The following is an 18382-nucleotide window of genomic DNA, read 5'->3' as shown; positions in this document are numbered from 1 at the left end:
TCAACCTTCCTTCATATAGCATTTCTACCGCAGGGTTTAATGAGATAAATCTGCGATCTGGCCAGGTAGTAAATGCTCCTACATCGCCCATTATTGTTGAACATCTTGACGATGAGAATCCAGAATCTCAAGTAGTCAGGGATGAGACAACCCAACCATCTGTGGAACATTCTCCTTCTCATTTGACTGTTACTTAGGCCTGTCAAACCAATCCTCCTTATCCAGAATGATTAGCCTTGAGTAAACGGGTCCCTCAACCAGAATTTGATCTTTTAGGAGAATTGCAGAATTTGTTTGTAAAAATCCCCCTGCTTCAGGCCATGAAAGATGTACCTATTTATGCTAAAACTATCAGAGAATATTGTTCTAAGAGACCTGGGAAGAAAACAAAAGATTTGCTTATAATTCATGTTATGGGGAGATTATCTGACATTATGCTGGGAAAGGTTATGCCTGTAAAATATGGGGATCCTGGGAACCCAATTCTAACAGTTCAGATTAATGGGGTAGATATTCCAAATGTACTGGTAGACTTGGGCACTGCAATTAATGTAATTACTTCTGAAACCATGCTTACACTGGGATTGCGTGATCTTAAGCCAACCCCTACAGTCTTAGAACTAGCTGACAGATCTACAATTAGACCGATAGGGAAATTGGAAGACATAACAATTTTAGTGGATTCTTGGCGCTATCCCATTGATCTCCTAGTCTTACATACATAGTCCCTAGCTGGTGGTCATCCCCTTATTTTAGGACGACTGTGGCTTGCAACCGCTGATGCCTATATCAGATGTCGGTCAGGAAACATGATAATTTCTAATGGGGAAAATACGAAAAATCTTATTCTCTATCCCCCTGCTGAACCAAGCTCATAGAAAAATCCAAAGCAGAACTCTTTGTCTTTGGATGGGATCAAAACTGAACAACAGGAACTCCAGCCAGTGCTTACCATGGGGCAAGCCCTTTGCTTTAAGAATGAGATAGAGGATGATACTATCAACACTTTTATTAGTAGCCCTCATGCTATTGCAGATCCAACTCGACAGTTTTTGGAATCAATCATGAGCTATGAAACATAGGAAACTATCGGATTAGAAACCGAAGGTGAAGACATTCCTGTAACAACACTTTCTGACAACATACCGATGGAGATTGAGCCAGGGAAGACATTGAATATCAACCCGAATCTTTCACTGGCCCAGATTGAATAACTCCCGAAGATCCTTTGAGAACATAAAGAAGATTTCACATGGGACTATACTGATATGAAAGGTATCCCCACCGATTTGTGTACTCATCATATTTACATCAAAGAATATTGTCGACCCGTGAGACAACCCCAAAGAAGGATGAACCCTGCCTTGAAGAACATTGTCAAAGAGGAGCTCCAGAAGTTATTGGATGCAGGATTTATTTACCCAATCTCAGACAACCAGTGGGTATCCCCGCTGGTCATCGTTCCTAAAAAGAATGGTAAATGGCGAATTTGTGTAGACTATAGGGAGTTGAATAAAGCAACCTTGAATGAACATTTTCTTCTGCCATTTATCGATTAAGTTCTTGATACCCTGGCTAGGAAGATTTTTTTCTCTTTCTTGAATGGGTTTAGTGGGTATAACCAAATCCAAATAGCTCCTGAGGATTATGACAAAACTACCTTTACGTGCCCTTGGGGAACATTCACTTACCGAGTCCTTTTGTTTGGTCTTTGTAATGCGTCTGCTACCTTTTAGAGGGAAATACTGGGGATTTTTTCTGATTTACTCAATGACAATGTTGAAATTTACATGAGTGAATTCACGCCATATGGGGGGTCATTCGAAGAAGGATTGGCAAACTTGGAGAAAGTCCTTAAAATGTGTAAACAAATGCATGTTTCTCTGAGTACAACAAAATGTCATATGATGAGAGAAGAGGGAGTAGTGTTGGGACATTTTCTTTCGGCTGCTGGAATACAAGTTGATCCTGCCAAGGTAAAGGTAATTTTGCATTTTCCTGTTCCTAAGACATCGACTCAAGTACATAGTTTTATTGGTTGCGCTAGTTACTATAGACGTTTTATAGAATTTTTTTCCAAGATCACATTTGCACTTTTTCAGTTGCTAACTTTCGAAAAGATCAAGGAACTAATTTTCCAAGCTCCAATCTTACATGGTCCCAACTGGGAACTTCCGTTTCATATCTATGCGGATGCCTCTCAAATGGATGTAGGGGCAGTGTTGGGATGACAAGAAGATAAGAAGTCGAATGCGGTCTATTACGTCAACAAGAATTTATTGTCTACTAAGCTAAATTATACGGTAACGGAGAAGGAGTTCTTAGCTGTCATCTATGCTGTTAATAAATTTCGACACTATATTACTGGGTATCCTACTTTTGTACACACTGATCACGTAGAAATCAAGTATTTTATGAACAAACCTGTAACTCCTAGGTGTATAACAACATGGTTGTTATTACTTCAAGAATTTGATATCACCATTATAGATAAACCAAGCAAGGAAGTTGCTACTTTTCTGTCTAGATTAAATGCTGATAATGAAGGAGAACCTGTAGAAGATATCTTTCCAGATGAACGTTTATTTTCAATTTCTACTAATACCCCTTGGTATGCAAACATTGCTAGCTATTTGGCTATAACAAAAGTACCTCAGCATTTGTCATACAGGGAACAACAAAGGATTATTCATCACAGTGCCCGTTACTCATGGATAGCAGGATATCTCTTTTATACAAGGGGTGATTAGTAAATCCGTCATTGTGTAGCAGAAAGTGACATCTATGAGGTTTTGAAAGCTGCTCATGATGGCCCTTGTGGGGGGCATTTTGTGGACAAGTGAACTGGCCACAAGGTGTTACAGATGGGATATTATTGGCCCTCTAACTTCAACAATGCACGTAACTATGTTTGAAGATGTGATAGCTCCCAACGGATGGGTCAACCTGGTTGCTCAGATGAAATGCCATTACAACCACAAGTAGTTCTTAAGCCTTTCGAAAGATGGGCTATTGATTTTGTGGGTCCATTTAACCCACCCTCACATTAGAAAGTCCACATTTTAGTCTGCATAGATTATGTGACGAAGTGGGTAGAAGACAAGGCTGTAGCAAAAGCAACAGTTCAGGTTGTCTCAGACTTTTTATTTGAAGAAATATTTGTTAGATATGGTACTCCAAGAGAGATAATTTCAGATGGAGGAGCATAGTTCACGTCACACATGATAGCAAAGCTTATGGAAAAATATGGGATCAAGCATAGGATAACAACCTAATATCATACTCAGGCGAACGATCAAGTGGAGAGCACAAACAAAGTATTGGAAAAAATTCTCACCAAGACCATGGAAAATCATTGTTGGGATTGGGCTGAAAAACTTCCTGAAGCTCTTTGGGCATATAGAACAACATGGCAGAACATGACAAGATTCTCACCATTTGAACTTGTCTATGGAAAATCCCCATTGTTCCTGGTGGAATTTGAAATCATTACACTCAGAATAGCTCTAGAAGTAGGATTGGACCTCTCAGAAGCCTAGAAACACCAGCTGGAACAACTAAATGAGTTGGATGAAATTCGTTTAATGGTTGTCCAGAGGACTGCTGCCATACAGAAACAGAGAGCAAAATGGCATGATAAATTTATTAAAAATAAGGTGTTTCATAGAGGGGATTGGGCATTACTATATGATTCCCGCTTTAGTGATTTTAAGGGAAAGCTTCGCTTGCGATGGCTGGGACCATATGAGGTTGATGCAGTATTTGACAATGGGACTGTCAGATTGGTTACAATCAATGATTCCCATGTTTCTTTCATTGTAAATGGACATTGACTTAGACTCTACCACCGCCCAACCTCCAGAGAAGCCTTCATCAAACATCTCTCTGAAAAATCTGGATTGAAGGTTGTTGGTGCAGAAGATACCTCCTCTGCACCCTTGAATTAAATATATATATATATAAAATGTTGTTACTACTCACTTGTTGGTCTTTTTGCAAGAGCTACTATTGAGGCGCAATAATTGAGGAGTTGAAAATTTCTTGAGTAAATGGAATAGTCACTCCACGAACACTGATCTTCTTGAAATTTTTTCTAAGTAATGCTTGTTGTTACTCCCAAAATTTTTCTAAGTATCGAATGCTGTTACTCCTCGGATGCTATTACTCCTTGGATGCTGTTACTCCTTGGATGCTGTTACTCTTGGGGTGTTGTTACTCCTCGGATGTTGTTACTACTCGGATGTTGTTACTCCTCGGATGCTGTTACTCCTCTGGTGTTGTTACTCCTTGGATGCTGTTACTCCTTGGATGTTGTTACTCCTTGGATGTTGCTACTCCTTGGATGCTGTTACTCCTTGGATGCTGTTACTCCTTGGATGTTGTTACTCCTCGATTGCTGTTACTCAGCTGATGCTGTTACTCAGCCAATTCTGTTACTCGTCAGTTACTCCGCCGATGCTGTTACTTTGCCGTTACTCTGCCAACTGTCACTTCTCTCAGGTAGGTCGCCAGGTACGTTTCCGTTGACTTTTACGGATTTAATTAAATATTCCATGGACAGACATTAACATGCAATGGATGGCTATTTATAAGTTGGGGGGGTGTTCCATCGTAATTAAACGACGACGTAATTAAACCACACTAACGATTAATCCATCACCATCATTAAACCTTGTGCGATGGTATGCTCCACGATCTTCATCATTATTTCGCATAATCATTGGCATGGGTTAGGATTTGAAACATGTACCTTCTCATTTAATGCAGAATAATTACCACACCATTCACTGTACTCACCATAATTCACCATGATTCTCTTCGTTTCTTGAGAAATCACCTACTGTTTTACCGTTGTTCTGCCTCATTCATTTTTTTTAACATGCTGTTACTGCAAGAAGTTGGTCGCTGTCACTCCTCCCAACAGTCTGCTGCGTCCAAAGAATTGTTATAGTTTCTACAGGATGGGTGGACTGGCTATGCATCATGAACCCAAGGATACAACCCTAGTCCAAAACAATGCAGATGTATGGTGGGTATTTGTAGAGGCAGGATGGGACATTTATTTCAACATATTACAGGGGTTCGACGAGGGGATCATGGTAGAATTCATGATGAATTTGGATGAGAATTGCTCACAAGTTAGAGGATTAGAAATTCCCGTCACAGAAGAGGCCATTGTAGAAGTTAGTGGGTTAACACAATAGGGACATAAGTGGTTCTCAAGGAAGGCTCCGCTGCCTGAATTCCCAGAATTATTTTTGCAGGCTAGAGAAAGCATTGTCCTGAAGGGAAGGGGGTATGACCGTAAGTCCTTGCCGCATCCATGGAGTGAGGTAGTAGGATTTGTCATGAAATATATAACCTGCGAAGGGCGGTTTACCACCTTGTTCAAATATCATTTCAAAATTCTAGCCCATCTTCGATTTCCGTAGGCACAAGTTCATTCTCTGAACATGCCTTTCTTCTTGATGAAGAGTCTTCAACTTATGGCGCAGTCCGCTCGGCACTCATGCCAAGTGCTAGCGGTCCTCACAAACCACGGACTGGTTTGACTATTGGTCATGCATGCATTGACCCAATTACAAGTTCCTTGGGCACAATTCCTTGAGATGATGGAGGAGGAAGTAGCAACTGTTATAACTGCTAGAGAGGAAGAGCCCAAGGAATTGGAGGAGCAAGAACCAACATCTCTTGCTGGTACAACAGGAGAGGAAGAAGAGCCCAAGGAATTGGAAGAGGAAGAACCAACATCTCCTGCTAGTATAGTAGGAGGAGAGGAAGAACCAAAAGAATCAGAGGAAGGACCGACATCCCCTGCTGGTACAACGGGAGAAGAAGAAGAGCCCGAGGAAATGGAGAAAGAAGAAGAGGAGTCGGAAGAAATGGAAGTGGAAGTAGAGGAAACAATTGGTGACACAGTCGAGGCTGCCACACAAGAACCAGCCCCATCTGTGGAACCTATTAATGCAGAAATGGAAGTGGAAGAAACAATTGGCAACACAGTCAAGGCTGCCACACAAGAACCAACCCCGCCTGTGGAGCCTATTAATGAAGAAATGGAAGTGGAGGAAATGATTGGCGATACATTAGAGGTTGTCACAAAAGAACCAACCTCGCCTGTGGAACCTATCGATGAAGAAATGAAGATAATGGATGGAGTTGATGTTGTTCTACAGGAATCAACTTTCATTAATGAAGCACAAGGAGAAGAAATTCTGGTCAAGGAGTTGGCGAGTGATGCTGTTACACAAGGACCAACATCACTTTCCCAAACATATGTGGATGTTGAAATGAGTAGGGGTGCCACACAAGAACCACCACCAACTCAGTCAGGGCAGGAAAATGTGGAAGAGACAAACCCTGAGGTTGACGTTGTTCCACAAGAACTAGCGTCGATCGCAGGACAAGAGACACCGCATGAAGAAGGCTCGACCCAATTGAGGAATGAAGGTGAGGAAGAAAAATAATTAAAGGTAGCAGACGAGACCAGTATAGACCAAGTGGAGAACATTCCCCACTCTCCATTTCAGGCCACAATTCCAAGAGGAGTGAGGAAGGTTCATTTCCCCCCGTGGTTTAATAAATGAAATTGTTATTCCTCCCATATTGAAGTTCGTCGGCCTGAAGGAGGGTGCAACCATTGTTGGCTCATTACTTGTAGATTCCCAGCAAGGGCTTCCTGAAGGACAAGTCGAAAAAGAAATTTTTGCAGAAGGATTGGAGCAGAGGGCAGTCGACGAAGGCACTATCCAGGTGACAGATGTTCCCAAATTAAGACGAGTTGAGGAAGAAAGTGCTCCCGAGGATAGAAAACCAAGTAAGGAAGACCTAGTAAAGGAGCTAGCCGATGCCTTTAATGGAAATCCACTATTTTCTGAACCAATTATGGGGCTGAGAAATGAATTTATTGTTAAACAAGAGTGGATAGAACAATGTGAGAGAAGGAGACCACCTCTCAAGGAAAGGTATCAACTTCAATTCAGAGAAACCATGCGGCTAAAGATGGAGGTTCGGAAGCTGAGAAAGCAAGTATCTTGGCTAAAGAAGAAGGAAAGGAAATATAAATGGAAGGCTATAAGGCCCAAGGTCGAGGTCTCCTCAGCAACCATACAGACAGAAGATGTCCCCACAACTTCTACTGCTACATAGACTGGTCCTGTGGAACAGTTGTTCGAGGCCCGAGAATTCTTCCTAGTGGCTGAAATTCAAAGGTGGCAATCTGCCATGAATGAACAAAAGAAGGAGACAAAGAGGGTTCGAGAGAAGGCCACTGAGATTATCACTGAGTATGTAGACCAGTTAGACAGAGCAAGGTAGAGGCAGGAGAAACAACAGAAAAAGATAAAGGATTTAGAAGGGTAGGTACAGGTGTTGAAGGCAGATAAGGAACAGATGTTTACCCTGGCACAATAGGTAATGGCCTGTCGGCCTCCTACCCATAGTTACGCTTTGTTTCTTCATGAGCAGTTCTTTTTCTTCTGCCTGGAAAGCATCTACAAGGAGATCAGCCATGAGATCGAGGACCTGATACAATTCCTTCATATTATAAGAATCCATGATATCGTGAACCAACACTTGATCTACAAACTCTACATGCATGGTTATTTCTTGAAGGATGATGAGACTTTCAACCTGGTTCCGTCTGTGGGAGATGTTCACCTGAGAACCTTGACCTCCTACACCATTAACCAGGTTAAATGGAGGAAGGCTTGTGATACTTTTGAAGAGAATCAAGCTACAAAGCCACTGATGATAAGGAGGGAGAATGGTCAGTTAGTGACTATTTATAACAAGCACTCCACCTTTCTATAGATTGAGGGATCTAAGGAATGAATGCTGGCAACACAGAGATGGTGTACTGACCTCTGTGTTAGATAGATAGTCACTTTTCAGGATGAAGCCCTTGACAGTTGTCAAAGGAGATGGATGATGTCGTCCTCAGTTGTCAGAAACCAGGAACCTTTTGGAGCACCCAATTTTTCATGAGCATTAGAAAGAGTGCCATGTTTTGTTGCATGCATTCAGACCTGTGGGGTCTGGTGGATGGGGCTGAGGTTTCAATTTCCCCTCATTTGGTTGCCAACAGAACATTACACTCCAGCATACAATGTGAGCAATGATTGGTGGAAGGATGTCCTTATGACAAAAGGATATAAACCTCCAGGGACAGATATGGCTGAGGAATACAACCTTGCTCAGGTTCATGCTGACCATGGCCAGTCTGACCCAAATCTCAAAAGACGACGAGCTGCATGAGAGCATGTAGAAAGACCAGTTGGGGGGAGATGTTGGGTGCCAAATCTGCATACTTTTTCCCTCCATTTCCATTCTCTTTCTCACTCCTTTGTATCATTTTAATTCACTAATCGCTCTAAACACATAAGGTAAACCCTCTTCCATTGTCTTCCTGGAATATTTAATTAATGAAGTAATAGTCATGGAGATTTTACCTATGCGAGTTACTAATTTTGTCATTTCTGCAGATCCGGTGGTCAAAGGTCACAGAAGCAAATCACAAAAGCGATTCTAAGAATGGATTCTAGGCCTATTCCAGACCTTTATTGTCTTTCTCTCGGCAACTAGTTGGCCATTTCAACGATGGTGTATTGATAAACATTAGCTGCCATATTGAGAGATAATTTTTTCTGAGTATTGTATAAGAAGGGTTTCAATGCTGTGAATCGGAGTTAGCTGTGCAAGAGCTTGAGATTGTAACAAAATCTTGTTTAATTAATTGAATGCAAGTTATTTTGCTGTTCTCTCTATAAGCTGTGAATCCACCACAACCTCGGTGAGAGAGTTGGGCCCACTCTTCTGATTAGGTGTTGCGTTATTTCTGTGTGTGTTGTTATTTTATTTATGTTGGTTTATTTCGATTTCTGTTACAATACTCTAATTAGTTGCTGTGGATGCTTTTATAGTTCTGCAATTTATTCTTATTTACTATCACAATGGTTCTTTAGTTAACTCAGTTATTGAATCTAAGATTGGTGATTGGATTGTGTCATTGTTACTTGCATATGTTTTGCGCGTTACCTTGAAATAATGTACACACCTGGATTGATAATTTAAATGTGGGAAAGGGTTGAATAGGTATTCACATTTAGACACTAACAACACTTATTAGAGAATTAAGAAATTGGCAACACAAGGTAATTATCCCCTGTGTTCGTAATCTGAAGGTCAGAATCCTTGACAATGTTGATGAATGATTCCTTTGAAGGAGGTTTGTGATATAGCCGAAGACAGTGCCCATTAGCAAACAATGGTGTCCTACCACTGTTAATGGTTACTAAATTTACAGTCCCATTTCGAAGGTTGTGTCAACTTCATAAGGACCTAACCACTTGGTGCAGAGCTTCCCTTTAAAATCCTTAAATATTGAATCATATAATAGAGCCCAATCTCCTTTTTGAAATTTCTTCTTTTTAATGAATTTATCATGGCACCTAACTCTTTGCTGTTGGATGATGTCTGTTTGCTAAATGGTAGCTACTATTTTTCATGTAGTTCATTAAGCTGATTTAACCGTTGTTTCTGTGTTGTTTCTAGATCCAAATTTACTCGTAGCACTGTTCTTAATGTCTTAATTTCAAATTAGATAGGAAACATAGAATTTTTACCATACACTAATTCATATGGTGAGAACCCTGTAGTATTCCTCCATGTAGTCTAGTACGCCCGCAACGCTTCTGGAAGTTTATGAGCCCAATTTCTTTGATGGCTAGCTACGATCTTGGTAAGAATGCCCTCAATAACCTTGTTGGTGCTTTCCACTTGGCAATTTTCTTGACGAAGATAAGGCGAAGTGATTCTATGATAGATTTTTTATTTTTCAACCAGCTTCTGAATCAAATAAGATGTAAACTGGGGTCCTCCATTTGTTACTATTTCTCTGGGTACTCCAAAGTAGACAAAAATATCTTCAAACAAGAAGTCTAAAACAACCTTCTCTGTAGCTCTGGTTAATGCTTTCACCTCAACCCATTTTGTGACATAGTCTGTGCAAACCAGAATGTAGGATTTTTGCTGAGATGACGGGTTAATTGGTCCTACAAAATCTAGGCCCCATTTCTCAAATGATTCTAAAACTATTTGAGGTTGCAACATCATCTCGTCTAATTGGAGTGGTTGACCCATTCTCTTGCAGTTGTCACATACCTTCACGAATTTCTTAGCATCCTGGGATATTGTGGGTCAATAGTATCCTATTGAGAGCACCTTGTATCATGTTCTTATCTGCAAAGTGCCCTCTGCAAGGTTCCTTATGACAAGCTTGAAGGATATCAAAAATTTCATCCTCCCTTACACATCGTCTGATCTGATGGTCTGGCCCAGTGTGATAAAGATTTCCTTATATCCATGAGTATCTAGCACTTTGCTAAACAATCCTTTTCCTTTCCCTGTGGGATAGGTGTTGGGAGATTTTTCATGCAACAAGATAATTAGTTATATCTACATACCATGGTGAGTGAACTAAAATAGCAAAAAGATATTCATCCGGAAAAAATTCTTCAATAGGCATGCTTTCACTACCAACATTCAGCCTAGAAAGAAAATCAACCACCACATTATCTTTCCCAGGTTTATCTAGGATAGTTATATCAAATTCCTGTAACAACAATAACCACCATGTAATCCTACCATTAGTGATTGGTTTGTTCATCAAAAAACAAATGGTAGAGTGGTCAGTGTGTACAAACACTTGATATCCTGTGATGTAGTGCCGAAATTTATTGATGGCATGCACTACTGCAAGGAATTCCTTCTCGGTCACTGTGTAATTGAGTTCAGCTGGAGTCAAGTTTTTACTTATATAATAAATGGCATATGGTTTCTTGTCCTCCAGTTGGCCCAAAACAACTCCCACAGTAGTATCAGATGTGTCTGTAGCTATATGGAACGACAGATTCCAGTTTGGACCCCGCAAAACAAGAGTTGCTGATACATAGTCTTTCAATTTTGCAAAGGCCTGCTCACATTTTCCTGTCCATACAAACTCTGCATCTTTCATAAGTAAAGAAAATAAAGGAGATGCAATCTTTGAATTTTTTTCTATAAACCTCCTATAGTACCCTACATGACCCAAGAAACTACGTACCTCTTTTTGTGTCTTGGGGATTGGGATTTTCAAGATTACCTCTATCTTAGCAGGGTCCACTTTAATCCCGTCAGCTGAAATAAGATGTCCAAGCATGATCCCTTCATTCACCATCATGCGACATTTCTCTGTACCCAAAGCAACATTAGTCTGTTCAAATCGTTCTAATACTTTTTTCAAATTAAATAAGGTTGTTTCGAAGGCATCCCCGTAGGGTGTGAAGTCATCCATGAAAATTTCTAGACAGTCATTCAACATATCTGAGAAAATTCCCAGTATCTCCCTTTGGAAAGTTGCTAGTGCATTACAGAGTCCAAAAGGAAGAACCCTATATGTGAAAGTTCCCCAAGGGCAGGTAAAGGTCATTTTATCTTGGTCTTCCAGGGCAATCTGTATTTGGTTGTACCCACTAAACCCGTCTAAGAATGAGAAAAATTTCTTTCTGGATAGGGTATCAAGGACCTGGTCTATAAATGGCAAGGGGAAATGGTCCTTTTGAGTGGCTTTGTTAAGTTCTTTATAATCCATATAGACCCTCCACTCGCCATTCTTTTTGGGGAGAATGACAAGCGAAGATACCCATTCACTGTCAGAAATGGGATAAATGAAGTTGGCATTAAGGAGTTTCTACAAGTCTTCTTTTAATACCTCCTTCAATGCAGGGTTCATGCATTGTTGTAGCCATCTCACTGGATTGCAACCATCTTTCAAATAGATGCAGTGAGTGCATAGGCTGGGATGGATCATTGTATTTGGTTAAAATGGGCTGATCAATCACCAACTCAGACAAATTTCCCATCACATGAATAGTATCAGGGTCCTTAGGCTTCCTTCAAGGTTTTTTAACACAAAGATCCCTTTTTTTTTGCATAAACAGGCACATCTCTGATAGCATGCAGTAGAGGAATCCATATGTGTAAGTTTCTCAATTCCTTGAGAAAGTCCGATTCTAGGTGTGAAGTCATACTTGTTTATGCTAGCCTTCGAGGATATGGAGGGTCTTTAGTTGTTATAGTCAAATCAGCTGTTACAGGTGTATCGACTTTACTCGAACTAGCTGTTACAGGTGCACCAGTCCTTTCTGAATCAGTTGTTACAGGTGTGACAACAGCTTTAATATCTGTTGAACCCCCCTGGGTGACTCATATTCTTCTTCGATTATAACAGGGGAGAGTTTTGGGTTACCCACTTTCCGAGACCGAAGATGGATTTCGTTATACCCGACAGGAGTGATACACTAAGTTTGAAAGGTAGTCAAGGGTTCAATGTTCTAGGTTGCCTTATTGTTTGGGTTAGGGTTAGGTTGGACATGTAATTGGGGTTGTATAGAATGTGTAGCAACATGTGTTTGAAAAGGTGGTAGTTGCAACTACTGTTATATTGTTATTATAGGAGGAACTAGTCCTAGGGAATTTCCTTTCCAATTTTGAATCTAAGGATATGGTTGTGATGGAGGGCATTGGAAAGGTGATGAGGGAGAACACTGATTCCAAGGTGAAGGATATTGCTTCGGAGGAGGGGAAGAGTACTACCATGGAAATTTCTGAACATTATATTATTCCATGGATTGAAAGAAGAGAAGTCTTGAGGCATACCTGGGGGTTGTGATTTCCATGGTTTCCTAGATCGAATGAAGTAGGAAGGCTGAACCTCCTCGCTTGATTCCTTAAGCATGAATTTTAATTTGGGAAGCTCCGGGAAATGACTTGTGGAATGCTCCAGATCACAGATGTTGCATAGGACGATTCTGTTTACCCTACATTCCTTCTGGGAATTCTTGTCCTTGCATATAAGGCAGAACACGGCAAAAGCTGTTTCAACCTCGTCTTGTGCTTTCTTCACTTGTGCCATCATTATCTGAGCAGACAGGGTATTGAGAAGATCGATTTTAAGATTCTCGAACAAGTTTCCAATTTTCGCCCTGGTCACACCACCGTTTGTAGATTTTTATATCCGGGTAGAGGCATATCATACCATGATTCTCCCCTTCGACGATCCTCTAGAGCATCTCAAACAAATATTTACTATATCAGGAAATGGTTCCTGATATATGTCCCCATTCACTAGTAGATCCAGGGTATCAAGGCATTCATCTCTTATTCCCCTTATGAATATGGTCTTCAAGATTTCTTGATCTAATTCATTGTGTTTAGATCTCTGCAAATTATAATGGAATCACTCCACATAGTCCCCAAAGATTTCTTCCTCCTTTTGTGTCATCCTAAACATTTCTTGCCTCAAATCCCTGGTTCTGTAATAATCCTGATACTTAGATAGAAATGTCTCTTTCATGTTGCTCCACGTCTAAATGGTAGCAGAGCCTAATCCCATGAACCATCTCAATGCTGCTCCTTTTAGAGTAGCAAGGAATAATTTCAGCTTTTGAGCATCTGAAATATAATCATAGCTCCTACACAAGACATCAAATTCAAACAAGAAGGTGTCAGGGTCTTCTACAGTCATCCCTTGAAAAGATGGGAGAGATGATAAAGGAATGTTTTTCATGGGAGCCTTGCCTTTGATATCCCCTATTGGAAACTCAAAGGTGGTAATGGTGGCATTTGTTTTAGTGTTGTTGTCATTGTTGTCCCCCATTGTTGATCCTCCTGATCCTTGTTGTGATGGGTCTTCTTCAGACCGTTTTGGTGACTATCTTGTGGGTGAAGATTTGTTAATTGATAGCTCAGGCTACTTCGGGGCTGGCTGTTTCACTGTGCTGCCCAAATTGGGATATTGATAAGTCAATGAATGCTTTTCCATTTGAGGCTCCTGGTGTTCCCCACTGATTTCCCCTTGACTCTCAGTCCTAAGGTTCTTATCACTAGCTTTCCACTAGTGCTCCTGATTTGGATACTTAGTTTTGGGAGTGGTTACACTTGTTTTAGGATGATACGGTCTTGACAGAGGAACCGGATGCAATTGTTCTAATTATGGGAGTAACAACTTTTTGTGGCCTTGTTTTCCTTGCGTCCCTATGAGAATTTGACTATTCTTTTTCTGCTTTTGAGATCCGCTCATGAATAAATGTTTTCCTCCTCAAATCTGTGCTCTTCTTATTTCTTTTATGACCTGTTTTTCCTGTGATTTATTAGAGTGGTTGTATTTTGGGATTTCTATTATTCCTACACTTTACACATGGACCCTATTCGTATTTACTCGAGCCATAAGTGTCTCAACTTATACAGTGGTAATCCCACTCAAGTATATTAGAGCGATGCGATGGTTCTTACCTCTCGTCTTACTGCCCAACACTTGTAAAGCTAAGAACACATCTAAAGAATCAAGAAATTCACATAATCTAAGTGTCATAGTGACCATAGGGGTGAGCCTACCTAGGTATATTAGAGCGATGTGCAGGTTCTTACCTCTTGTCTTACCGCCTAGCACCTGGGCACTAGAAACACTTTGTTAACAAAAACACTTGGCTGATTGCATCATCGACTGCCTTCCTCGGCAATGATGCCAAAATTTTGAGTTGATTTAATCACTGTTGATATTAATGAATCACAACCATTAGTTGTCAACCCAGGGTAGGTCTGTTTATTTCAAAGGAGTATGCACTATCTGTGTCAATACACTTCAACCAAGAGTAAAAATAAAAGACAAAACAATTGTCGCTGAATTTAATTGCAGAAAGTAACACTCATGCAGAAATAAAAAACATTCTACAGAAATGAAACCACACTTCATGTTACCAAGGAAAAGGCGCGCCACACACCACACCACTAACTAAGCTGGCTGACCAAATTTTATGTTCAAATCAATCCTGTGTGACAACATATCAGAAATCTAGAAACATAAATAAACCCATTCTGCAAATTACACGACGACATAAATAATTTCACACTTACTGAAAGGAACAATAATTAATCTACCACTATGCTATTGCTGCTACTGCAATCCCTGCTAAAGAGGAGGGCCCTTCCTCCCTAGCAGGGCGCAGGGATGAGATGCGAATTAGTAAAGTCTCAACACCACGTTTTTAAAAACATCAACAACGTTGTTCTTTGTATTAAAATGATTATGAGTTACAGGAGAAAAATAACGATACTGTCCGTCCCATTTACATGGAACTGAGTCTCCTTTATAAGATTTACATATCCAAAATAAGAAACATATCAGTCATGAGAATCTCACGATTCTCATGCTGATCAATATCGAGAGAAAATTGAAATCGTTACAACAGGTTCTAAATACAAGGCCTATTGCTATTACATCATTGCTCAAAATCAAAATTGCCTTGAATCCTTAGTCGCCCATAGATAATACAATCTTTATGACAACTGTCCTGTGGAATAGTACCCACGGTCCTAGACAATTGCGGTGTAGTCAATGTCCCACGGTGTAACAACAATTCGAGGTGTAACATTAATGCTTGAGGTGTAACAACAATGCTTGAGGTGTAATAACAATTCGGGGTGTACCATCAATGGTCTAAAACAACAAGTACTCAAAAATCCCTTTGTGAATTATCACACCGTTGTTCATCCTTTGGTCGTAGACTTTGGAGCATCACCTGAAAGAAATAGAGCCAAAGAACTTTTTTCCATAATTTCCTCGGTTAGCCATAAAAAAGATATCGCCTCATTCATATTTAAAAAAAATGGAAAAATAATATGTTAGAACAATAATGGATTCTTATAACCGGGAAAAAGACAATTATGATATAAATTCCACACGTTCAAAGGTGAAATGGTCAAGGATTGGGGGAAAAGGTGTCCAAAATATGCACAAAACCTGCACCCAACAACTGTCGCATGCTGAAGGGATGAATGAATGGAGCTTCAAGCCTTTGGGATGCGCCCATGCGCCCTAAGGAAAATAGGGCGCATTGTAGCACTACGAAGTGCTGAAGAGAAAAGCTTCCTGCCCTTGTGATGCAACCATGCGCTCAGGAAGAAAACTGAGTCAAATAGGGTACAATTTTCAAGGATGAAGGGGTTTCAAGCTTATGAAGTGTGCTCTGCCTATAACAAGCTCACAAAAAATATCAAAAAGAAGATTTCAATGATCAGATGAGGAGAAGAATGATCTGCAAGGCTTTATAGTTGTTATCGCATGCATGGAAGAAGATAGAAGGCTTCACGAATGTGAAAGGTTTCTTGCATGCGCCAATGATTTAACACTTACAAGATGAAGATTCAACTAGAACTCCAACAAATAAAATGCAAAACAAGTGATTGAAAACAAACAAAGCAATATTTGACAGTGAAATGATGAAAAACAATAAAAGATTGAGCATGCAAATTTACTTGCTGCACTAGTTGATAAAAGGCTTATTAATTCTCCAGTTGTGCACTCAACTCAGATGCAATGATGGTGAAAGAATGATAACTGGGTTCATTTAAATAAATCAACATGTAAAAGAGATTCATGCATGAGTGCCAATTGTTGTCACATGAAAGGATTAGTTAAGTCAGAGTTAAGGCAGTTCCTATTTTCTAGGAGTGTTCCCTCATGCAACAAGTTAGATCATGCATGCAACTGGACAGGGTGCAAGTCTTCATCATGAAGGAGTGCGCCTAGGTAGGGCACACTTGGACAACCTGAAGGAGCGCACTCAAGTAGGGTGCACTCCTTCGACCCGAAGAAGTGTGCTTTCTTCAAGTGCAAGCCTTTGTCAACTTTAAGTGTGCTTTTTTGCTTTTATGAAAGATTTTCATGCTTTTGCTTGCTTTTTTATGCTTTTGTGTGCTTTTTCGAGTGTGTGTATGGTTATAAGGCAAGTTTCTAAGTGTCTAAAAGATGAAGAGTTCACTTAACCACAATTTACTAACTCGAACCCTTCTAATGGTTAAGTGATGGCATTTGAGAAACATTGACTTAGGAGGATGTGACATTAGAAAAACATACAAATAACAAATCAAACCACATGATGACGCAAGGGGGCTTGAAATGGCAGTTAATGTAGGCTCTAAAATTGACATAGGAAAATTTTTTGGAGGGTCGTTGTCACAGTGACAACATTAGTGACACACTAGAAGAACCTCAATTTATTTGAAATGGTTTCGTTGTAAGCGCAAAGTTTCATTTCTCCAAGAAGTATTGATTCAATCAATGAGCTATTAGTAGCTCGCCACTACAACCTGTTAAACATATAGTCTTTCCCGATTCCACTACTCGGTCTAACACAACATGTATAATAAGCTAAATCAATATCTTTTTGATGTAAGTAAGGGTAATATAGTACAACGAACTCAAAATAATAAGATCATGAGTTTTACATCTCTGGCATTGCTCCGCTGCCTGCAGGCTTGGACAGTACCTCGACATAGTCGCTTCAGGAATATAAATGTTGCTTCGCTACCAGCGAGCTTGGACAATACCCCAATGAAGTCGCTTGTTTCAACTCCTTGTGCAGGAAGCCTTTCTATTCTTTAACCATTTTATTTTTTTCTTTTATTTCATAAGGCTGTGCATAGGCACTTAATCTTTTTTATGGGCGGAAGAGGGATCCTGACTTATTGAGAGTAGAAGAGATTTTTCCTTCAGAGGCCTCCGATGCTTTGATCGCTAAAAGTTTTCCCCTTATCTTATTATACACAGATAGATAATCAAGAACACACCATTCATAACATGACCGAGTACGTGAATGAGAGTACACAAATAGATACAGGTTTCATAATTTGCTTATAGTTTCCTAGTCGAAGGATTGTATTTTCCTTTGGAAAATCACTAACTTGAAATATGTAAACCAAACCAAGGAAGAAGGTGACAAATAATCCAATCGCTGCGTGCTGCTGCAACTTTAATTTCACAAAAGATTAGCCAAGCCATCTCAAGGCTCAAATTGACTCATTCAAAGACCAATCAAACTGAAAAAGTAAAATCACAATCATGAAAGACGAAAGAACAGTGCAATGCATCTAACTATATGAAACTACCCTAACCTAAAGTAAACAACACAAGGTCAGATAATTTAAAGTGGAACTTCCAATGCAACCATAAAAGTTGCTTCCAACCTTTAGATCAAAAAATATGATCGTGAACAGTCAGAGTGATAAGTAGTGCAATAAACAAAAGAAACCGTGCTAACATTTGCACTAATTGACGAAAATAGGAAGTGCAACCACAATGGTGTATCACAATCAACTGCTCTATCAAATGGGGGGTTTCATAACAACAATAATCATAGGGCTTGTGACCGTATATGACTTGACGAAGCATATGCAAGCACATGCCATGAGGCATGGGCCCAGAATGAAAAGATTTTTCTAATGAATCCGCAACAGGATCATGGACAAAACCTTTAGGGAAAGACATACAAGAAAGACTACACAA

The 18382-nt window shown here is 40.0% G+C and overlaps 1 protein-coding gene across 1 annotated transcript; it reads left to right on the top strand.

Moving 5' to 3' along the window:
• Positions 1-320: 320 nt before the first annotated feature.
• Positions 321-725, top strand: LOC149207668 (uncharacterized). Its single transcript, XM_089398113.1, has one exon. The coding sequence runs from the start codon at positions 321-323 to the stop codon at positions 723-725; it is 405 nt and encodes a 134-aa protein (XP_089254239.1).
• Positions 726-18382: the final 17657 nt, after the last annotated feature.

This window comes from Pinus tabuliformis, chromosome 1_2 (genome assembly GCF_031772625.1).
Source record: "Pinus tabuliformis cultivar Carrire ecotype Pingquan chromosome 1_2, CPIR1, whole genome shotgun sequence".
NCBI classification, from domain to species: Eukaryota; Viridiplantae; Streptophyta; class Pinopsida; order Pinales; family Pinaceae; genus Pinus; species Pinus tabuliformis.
Note: the sequence above shows the minus strand (reverse complement) of the source record. Positions and strands in the feature narration are given on the sequence as shown.